General features: G+C 33.6%; 1 protein-coding gene across 1 annotated transcript; it reads right to left on the reverse strand.

Annotated features, from left to right (window-relative positions):
• Positions 1 to 4,275: 4,275 nt before the first annotated feature.
• On the reverse strand, positions 4,276 to 5,979 carry LOC147283996 (FCS-Like Zinc finger 5-like). The gene is made up of 2 exons (XM_086243934.1): positions 5,455 to 5,979; positions 4,276 to 4,794 (listed from the first exon to the last, which is right to left on the reverse strand). Exons 1-2 carry the CDS (start codon positions 5,826 to 5,828, stop codon positions 4,596 to 4,598), a joined length of 573 nt encoding a protein of 190 aa, XP_086100060.1. The 5' UTR covers positions 5,829 to 5,979; the 3' UTR covers positions 4,276 to 4,595.
• Between the last annotated feature and the right edge of the window lie 4,122 nt (positions 5,980 to 10,101).

Below are 10,101 nucleotides of genomic sequence, written 5' to 3' on the forward strand. Positions count from 1 at the left end.
ACAACCAAATGAGTAATCACAGACAGCCATATCACTGTGTTAAATTTTTCTAACTCCAAGAATTAAGTCTGAACAAACAAACTTCATCAACCAGACCAACAAACAAATTATTTACAAATTGGAGCAAGTAACTTGACAGGTACAATTATGCAGGAACGGATCGAGGCAGAATTTTCAAATGGACTGGTTTTTTTTTTCTGTGGGATGTGAACCTGTGAGTCTGTGACTTGACTGAGTTTACAAAACTTTTATCACTGTTCAATTTGCAAATATATAGATACAATTGATCAGGCCAACAATTCCAACTTGACTGACTGCCAAATCTTTAACGGAAGAAGAATAATAAATAAAAGAGCAAAAAATTTAGCTTTGCACGATCAATAATAGCACCAGAGAGTCAGAATCAAATACAAATAGCAAACCCAGGTTCACAAATGGACTGGTTATTAGTTGGCAGGGAAATAGACTTACACGCAAGGGAGGCAGACTGGCAGGGAGCTTGCAGCGGAGTGGCTGGTGCGAAGGTGGCGTTGCGGTGGTGCTCAGACTGTCTGAGCGATAGTGCTCTATCAACTATCCGATCGCAGCTCAAATCTCGATCTGATCATTGATTGATCGGATCAAGTCCGATTGATCGGAGTTTGGTGGTGGTTTAAGGGTTTAGCTTGCTTTCTGGAAAGAGGATGGGTTCGATCGGATTTGGGGTGGTTTGATGGTTTGGTGAGATGGTTTGGGCGAGATGATGAATCATTGATGATGGTGATGATGGTGATGATGGGGTTTCTCCGTTTCGATGATAATGGTGATGATGGAGAGAGGCTAAGACTGAGAGAGTGAGAGGGATTGAGAATTGAGAGTTGAGAACAGAGAACTTGAGACAGAGAGCGAAGAAGGCAGCGATGGGGTTAGGTCTTCTGACTTCTGTAAACTGTAAAGTGTGTAAGCTGGCTTATATACATATCTTTAGGGTTTAATATTTTATTAGTTTAGGGTATTTTGGGGTTTGCGCTTGGGGGTTCGGTTTAGGGTTTGGATTTTTTAATTTTATTACATATGCTTTATAAACAAACGATGCAATTGTGTTTTTAACGATCTGAACCGTTCAAATTTTAGTTCCTCACTCAAAAATAATTCATGCAAAAAATTAACTCAATCGGAGATGTAAAACTGATGTAACGGTGGTCGAATTAATGAACGATCGTGGTTTTTCTAATGATAATCGAATGGGTAGATGAATTTTGATTAAGCCAATTTTTTGTAAGGATGATCTTTGACTATGAAAATAGAAAATGAACGGCTCAGATTGTTGAAATCAAGTTGTGGTCTTCACAATTATGGAAACAATAAGGTTTCAACGGGAAAATTATTAGAATTATACTCTTCAAGTGTATTTATAATTTTATATGTAGAAGCTCACATATAGATTGTGTTTTCAATGATCTGAACCGTTCAAGTTTTAGTTCTTTACTCAAAGAGAATTCTTACAAAAAATTAGCTTAATCGGAGATGTAAAAGTGACGTAACGATGGTCGAATTAATGAATGATCGTGATTTTTCTAATGATAATCAAACAGGTACATAAATTCTGATTAGGTCGATTTTTTGTAAGGTATCAACATATAAAATGAACGGTTCAGATTGTTAAATTAATGAATTGACGATCATGGTTTAATAACTTTAATTATAGTTATATTATAAAAGTTGTATATACACATATACATTTATGTTTTATTATAGTTGTAATGTTGTATATAATTTTAAAAGTTTATTACTTTATTATTTATGGTATTACATAGTTTACACTATTACTATTTACTAACATTATAGTATTATATAATAACTTAATAAACATATTAATAATTTATTAGAGTAAACAAACGAAAAACCTATTAAATATGTTATTATTCAAAAATTAAGCAAATAAACTAGTCAGCTCAGTTGGTTGAAAGTTGAAAGTTGAAACTTGTTCTGTGAGGTCTCATGTTCGATTCAGAACATAGCCACAATCCTATATTTTTTTATTAAAAATATATTTGTGTGTAAACAGGCTTTGGGCGGGCCTAAGTGGGCCGGGCTTCGGGCGGCATGGGCTTCAAGGGGATGGCCCAAGCCCAACCCAAGAGACTTTTGGGCCGGACTAGGCCGGCCCAAATTTCGGGCTAAATTGGGCTTCGGGTGGACTTCAGACCTTGGGCTTTTTGGTCAGGCCTAATACTGCCAATGAATTTACTAATAATTACCAAGATTCCCCCCAAAATCACTCCAATCATAATTTAATTTGTACAAGACCAAAATTATATTTTATGAATTATAATTGAGGGTGAGATAGATGAGCATTGAGCAGCACCAAGTGGGTGCATATATCATATGGTCCCAGTGTGACAAAAAGGATGGGAACTTTATGTAAATGTCGAGGGTCCCATAGCAACACACCAACCCATATCAATCAACGCAAAACTCCAAATGAATCTCCCAATTTTTATTTAGGAAACGTCCATTCCAAGCTGACGCTGCCACAGATTCCCCAACTTTTACTCATTCATTCATTCATAAATTATGGATGACATTACATTTCTGAACCTGTAGTTTGGATCAGATTCACTAAGTTGCCTATAATTTCAATTGTGCTCTCTAATTTATAACAGTTACAATTTGAAGACACATTCTTAATTCTGTCAATTTGATCTACATAAAGAGCATGTGGAACAAGTGTTTTAAATAAAAATAACAAGACCAAATGTCACAAATGATCCTCATTGTTTGTCTCATATTTTAGTTACTCTTGTAGTTTCAATTTTTTTTAATCGTAGCATGCATTGTGGTTTAAAACGTTTTTAATCTTATTGAAAAATTCAGAATCACGTCAAATGGTTGTCAAATAAAGCACACATACAGGTCACATATATGGAGGGTAGAATCATGACTTGCATGTGTGGGATTAGCAACTAATGGACTTGAAAAGATGATTCTATCCTCCACGTACGTTATCAGAACATGCGCTTTTTTTTTACGGCTAGCTATTTGACATAATTCTGATTTGTTAGGAAGATTAAAAATATTTTAAACCATAATAGTACAATTAATAAAATTGAAACCATATATGAGAGTAAGATTTAAATATGAGGCAAACCATTAGGACCGTTTGTCAGGATTGCCAGACTTGAATCTTTTTTTTTTTTTTTTTTTCTTAAATTCCACTTAAATATATTTATGCTAATTTGACCAAAAATATAAAACTTAAAAAAAATATAAAAAAAGGAATTATGGAAGAGGGAGACTTTGTAAAATACCAAGATGACCGCCACTCAAAGTATGTTTGTTTTTTGCTTTATTTTCTAGGAAAATCACAAGCAGCTGTCATTGGATTTTGCAAGTACCAAATGCGAATAGGTTAATAAGGATTGGGGCCTTTGGGCACAACAAGTGAAAGAAAAAGTGCCAACCAATAGAGGACTTTTTCCTTTTTGTTTTGGCCTACTATAAGCTTGAGTTTCTATTCTAACCACAATTTCCGATCTCAATGTGAATATATGTGAATGAATGTGCTAGAAAGTGATCTGGAAATTAATGTAGAGGACCATTGGCAATTTCATTTTCGTGAGTGGCATTTTCTGGGGTTAAAGACAAAAGTGTTGCGCTAACATGATGAAGGTAATAATTGATGTGGGCCTTTAGAACTGTGATGTGGTCAGTGGTCACAAACGAATTAATGAATCAGTGGATGTGAAATTCATTAATAAGAAAAACCCATGAATGAAGCAATCCCCATAAAAATTTTCAAGCAAATATAAAACCAAACTTCAATTCCTTGTCAAGTACTGTTAGCTTGATTTATGGTTATTCTCTATCAGACTAAGCTAATTAACTTTTAGGATTGAGTGGTTATTTATTGTCATATCAGAGTCTTGGTTGTACGAAAGTTTTGGGTTCAAAATCTTGTCATCAACGTCCCCTTTTTAATCTGCATATGTTTGATTCTCTGCTTTCACGTATAAAATGAGACTGCATTATGCACCTATATATGGCACTTTTTTGGGCAGGATGCACCTTTGGTACTTAAAATACCTAGATTTTATCAAAAATATACAGTCATAGCTTTATAAAATTAAGTTAATTGCTATATATTATTGCCCGTACACTCAACCTATATAGCTAATCCGATGTTCATGGTGACTTTTCTCAATTTGTGTGCTTCATTCCCTGCAGGTTCGTAGCTTATTGGCATTTTATATATATTTAGGCAGACACACCCACTAAAACACAACATTATTAATGTGTAGGAAGCCAATTAATATAAGGAAACATGTTAATCCAAATAAGAGCTGAGCTCTATAGCTTTGGCAAAGTCCACTTGCCTCCATAAAAGAAATGCATATATGCACCCACGGACCTTAATTAACTTTTACAATTAAGTTTACACAATCATACATATGATGATCATACATTTATGTAATTAAATAACGTCCTCTCTCAGTGGGGGCAAAAGCAGCAGCAGCAGATAGTACTAGTACTGCATAAATGTGCATATATGTCCAACTAATCATCGATGGATCGATTTCCAGCCCTTTTGGCATTGTTTGAGTGTTTGTTAAATATTAGCCAGCGGCCACGGTCTGGCTCTTACCGGCCGAAGCCTTGGAGGTTGTGGTGGTGGTGGTGGTGGTGGTGGTTCGCGATGCTGCATGGCGATGCTCATCTTTTTTTGAGGCAACGCCGCCCTTGCACTTCTCTCTTCTCTCGTCTTGCTTCATCTTCTGCTCTCTGCATTCTAGACTACAAAAAGCTATTTCTCCCCTGTAAAGGTTTTCAATTTTAATTTAATTAGTTACCATAAAATAAAAAATTAAAAAAAAAACCAAGAATTTATTATTAACAACATAATAACTAATAATAATGCAACCAAGCAAAGCAAGTGCAGAAAATAGAAATTGTGCTTTAAAAGATATTCTTAATTCCACCCGTGTTAGTCGAGAAGAGGTCCTGAGTTTAAAACGTCTCATAGTTGAAAATTTTTTACATGTGTTAGAGAAATCTTATGTACTTATAATTAAGAATTTAAATGTCCACTTAAGGGTACACTTTTGAAGGCGGCTTGTTGTTAGAAAGATACTCACAACATATCAATATTTTGAGTTTTATAATGGGAAAAAAAAAATGAACTCATCACTACTAATTATTTGGTTAATATTCATATAGTGTATAATTATTATGTAGGATTTTGGTATGAGCTGCATGCCTAGCTAGCTACATATGCGCCAAAATCAGACAGTATCCCTTTAAAACCAAAGATAAAAAGGAAGACAAAGAATAAACGAAAAAATTAAGCAATTTGCCAAACTGGTAAAAGCAAATGAGAGAAAATAGAGGAAAAAGAAAAACAATGAGAGAAAATAATTAAGAAAATTAGGTATTAACAATTAAAAGAAAGAAAAGGGTTAATTTCAAATTTTCAACCTGTACATGTAGATGTCACGGCCTGAAGCCAAACGGCGGTTGCAGAGGCCGCACGTGCGAAGAAAGTGAGCTGTTTCAACGACATCAGTTGAGCTTTCTCTGTGGTTGTTTCTGGGTGACAACATCGCCAAGAACCGGTGCTCTTCATGGTACCCAAGGTTGGTGTTGTTGTTGTTGTTGTTGTTGTTGTTGTTTTTGTTGTTCTGATCAACAATATTATGGAGAGGCCCTTGTGGGCCCACCACCAGTACCGTTGCATGCACAGGGTGATGATCGGTCGGTTGTTGGGCTTCCACGTCGCTGAGATCCACGGTGATCCCCGTCATGCTGGTTGTTCTCCTAATTGGAGGGCGTGGACGCTTTCCTAACAACATGATTGATTGACCGTTCGATCGATGTCTCTTTCTTCTAAGAATCTAAGTCCTCGTGAGCTTCAGCGTTTTCACAGAGTGTTCGCACAGACACACATGAACAGACTCAGAGTCTCACAGAGAGAGAGAGGGAGAGAGAGAGAGAGAGAGAGAGAGAGAGAGAGAGGGAGTGTGAGAATGGAAGGTGGGGAAGGAAGATAAATGAGATGGGAGAGGCCTCAGATCGAATCTGGGCCGTTCATTTCCTGCACCAAGTACAACAAAACTCCACGTTAGCAATACTTAATGCTCTCTCTCTCTCTCTCTCTCTCTCTCTCTCTCTCTCTCTCTCTCTCTCTCTCTCTCTCTCTCTCTCTCTCTCTCTCTCTCTCTCGTTTTTGTTTCTAATATGTTATAACTTTATTTCTGCCTTTGCTTTCTGTATTTCTTAATTTGGGTTTAATTTTTTATTAATTTTAATTGATTCTCTTGGGGGTATCTTACCTGTCAGGTCTCCCCAGCTCCTTCTATTCCAGATCAAATTAGTTTCTTAGATAGCATGAAACCCACTAAAAGTGTCTCTTTGCTCCATTAATCAACTAGTATATATATATTCAGGTGGTGTGTATTATATGTAAACAATACAGATCCAACGTGTACATGTCTTCATCAATTTAATTTAAGGCTTAATTATCGATTTACCACCCAAACTGTAACTCATTTTCACTTTACCACCTGAAAGTTTTTTTGTCTCAGATTACCACCTGTAACTTACATCTATGTCTCATTTTACCTTGTTCTATCATTAATTTCGTTAAAAATAATAATCTGGCCGTTAATGCTGACGTGGCACGTTAGATGTGCGCCACGTGTCACATTTTTTTATTATTTTTTGATTTTTTTATTCTTATATTTTTATAAACTTTGAAAAATTAATTAAAAATAGCTCCGAACTCAAAAAAATACACAGAAACTTCTTACGGACTCGTCTTGACTAGCACTAATTTAATATAAGGTTAAATTACCAATTTGCCCTCTAAAAATTAAAAAAAAATTAGAAAGTCCAAATTTATTTCTAAAAAATTAAAATAAATTTCCCTCTATTAAAAAATTCTAGAATTTTTCGTAAACTCTTGGAAAAATTCTCAAAAATATTTTGGAAATTACCAAAAGCCTATTTTAGAGAATTATTTCGAGACTTTACGAAAATTCTAGAATTTATTTTATAGGAAATTTATTTTCCTCTAAGACCGAGAGGTCTTTTGGGTAGCAAGTGTTCACGAGAAAGGTATTGTTAGTTTTTAAAAGATTAACGGTGCAGATCTCATATTTTTTGGATTTCGGGAGATTATCCTATGAATTTCCAAAGAGTCTAGAGTATTTTAATTTTCTAGAAATAAATTTGGACTTTCCAAATTTTCTGAAAATTTTTAGTGGGAAAATAGCATTTTGACCCCATAGTAAATTAGTGTTAGTCAGGACGAGTCCGTAAGAATTTTCTGTGTATTTTTCTAAGTTCATAGCTATTTTTAATTAATTTTCAAAGTTTATAAAAATATAAGAATAATAAAAATCTGAAAATAATAGAAAAGATGTGACACGTGGCACTAGCACGTTACGTCAGCATTAATGGCCATGTCGTTATTTTTAACAAAATTATTGACGGAAGAAGGTAAAATGAGATACGGATGTAAATTACAGGTGGTAATCTAGGACAAAAAAACTTTCAGGTGATAAAGTATGAATGAGTTACAGATTTGGGTGGTAAATCGATAATTAAGCCTTAATTTAATCACAACTAGATGGAGTGTGGAAATAACATCCTTCCCAATTTTTAAATTTTTGTGTTAATATTATCCTCATGATTTATGACCAAAATTACATTAATTAATTGTTTCAGAATTAATAGCATTTCGCTTACTTTTAAGTTTATAGAAAGTAAATGTTACAAATTCTCTTCCAGACTTTACATTGGTAAAAAGAATCAAACGGTTTTTTTTTTTCTTTTTCTTTTTCAATCCAATTTAATATTACTGATCGAGTAACAATGTGGTATATGTAGCACTACTGTAGCAATTATATTTTTGGAATTTAAAGTTGTTTTCATTTTTAGAATTTGGTGTATAATTAATTGATTGTATTAGTGTATTAATATTCTATAAATAACATATAACTAAAGGTCATACATAACTATTGTTTTGACGTAATTGTCCAATGTTACTAATCAATAATAATATTTCAAACACTAGCATAGAGCCTTCAAATGCTTGCACAGAGCATTCAAACACTTATAAAGAGCGTCAAATACTCAACCGAAAATTTATACGGTTACTTAAAATAAAATTTGGTTGTCCAATTTTTGAGGAGGTAAACTATTTTGTACAAATCTCTCTTAATTCAAACTTATTTTTGAGTGTCCTGCAAGTATATAAAATTTAGGCATAAATTCAATTTAGATATAGAACTATATATGTTATTTTAACAGGGTCCATGAACTTTAAAATATTTCAAATATACACCCGATCTATTATCTAAATTAAAAAATGAACTTTCGTCCATTGATTCGTTGAGAGATCAGTTAAATGCTAGTTTGGCTTTTGCTGACCGAGATTACTTGGCGATGTGGCGCCATCTCATCAAACTTTTCCCGCCAAATGAGCGACACAGTGACACATGTCCACCTAACCCCTGACACGGGCCCACAAACTCACCATCTTTTTCTCGCTCGTCGAACACAGGTGAGGGATTTATATTTGAATTTGAGGAAAAACGTGATTTTTTGGGAGACTAAATGGTCATGAGAGCGTTCGACGAGCGGGAAAGAGGTGATGGGTGTGTAGGCCCGTGTCAGGTGGACATGTGTCGCTCATTTGGCAGGAAAAGTACGCTGAGTTGTCACCACGTCGCCAATTAATATCCATCAACAAAAGCTAAGCTAACATTTAACTGATCTCTCAACAAATCGATGGACGAAAGTTCATTTTTCAATTTAGATAATAAATTGGGTGTATATTTGAAATATTTTAAAATTCATAGACCCGTTGAAATGACATATATAGTTATGTGTCTAAATTGAATTTATGCCTAAAATTTAAACTTTTGGGCTTTTCCATTTAAATCACAAAATGTTTTCACAATTATAACATAGTCGATCAATCTAAATATTCCTTTATATTTAGGTCAAAGTTTGAAATGTCCATCTAAGTAATTTACATTAATTTGCGTAGCTGCAAATTGATCGGCAACTATAATTGTGGGATAACATTTGGGTGTAAGTGTAACTATAGTGCAAAGTTTAGTTTGTTTTCTATTTAATTTACATCTTATTGACTAAAACTTTTTTTTTTTGGCCAAGTCTTATTGACTAAAACTTATTTAAGTGTGTTTAGGTATAATTTTTTAATTTTTAAAATATTTACGAGTTCAAAATTTATAATTAGTTTATTTTTATTGTTGATAATAAAAAAAATATTGTAACATATATATTGTAACTACAATATAGTACTAGTTTTTTGGCAAGTAAAATGCAGATCCGTATTCGACCCCAAAAAAAAAATTGCAGATCCGTACAATTTTCCTGTTAAAGTTTTCAAACTAAAACCTGTGTGTCCAACATTATGGGCATATTAAAGATTGTCAAGAGCCTATAATCAAAACCCCTAATCTTATTTCTTCTATGTTCGAAATTTTTATTTTTGTATGTCTACTTCACTTTAATTAGTGGAGTTGATGACATTCTAATTTTACAAGGATCGATTATTTAAAAAAAAATAATCGAAAAAGAAAACATCCTTTCAAAGATACGTTCTCTATCAATAGTATATGTATAATTTTTTGATTACATTATTGGAAGATAGAGTGCGTAGGAACATTCAGCCAGACATCATCAAGAGCGAGCTGAACCTAGACAAAGTACGTATACACCGGTGGGTGGACAATGCACATCAATGGCCCAACCATTTCAATATCTTTCTCCTTTTCTATATTTGATTACGTACAATAATTTTTTTTTTATAAAAAGGCTTTCAAATGAAGTATATTTCATTTTAGTCATAATCAGATATCGCATGTGAGATTTATTCTACATTGTAATTCGATAATCGAAGTCATTTATTATCTAAGTCTATCCAAATAGCATCCTTACAAAAAAAGAAAAAGATTAATCATAAACTATTAAGACATCTAATTGTGATCAAATAAATAAACAAACATAATGATTCGGTAAATACTTAAAATTATGACAATTTAATCAAATGGTTAAATGGTTTATGATTTTTCTAATTTTCTGCAGAAATGA

The sequence above is a fragment of the Dryas octopetala genome, chromosome 5, assembly GCF_963921425.1.
Source record: "Dryas octopetala chromosome 5, drDryOcto1.1, whole genome shotgun sequence".
Taxonomy (NCBI): Eukaryota; Viridiplantae; Streptophyta; class Magnoliopsida; order Rosales; family Rosaceae; genus Dryas; species Dryas octopetala.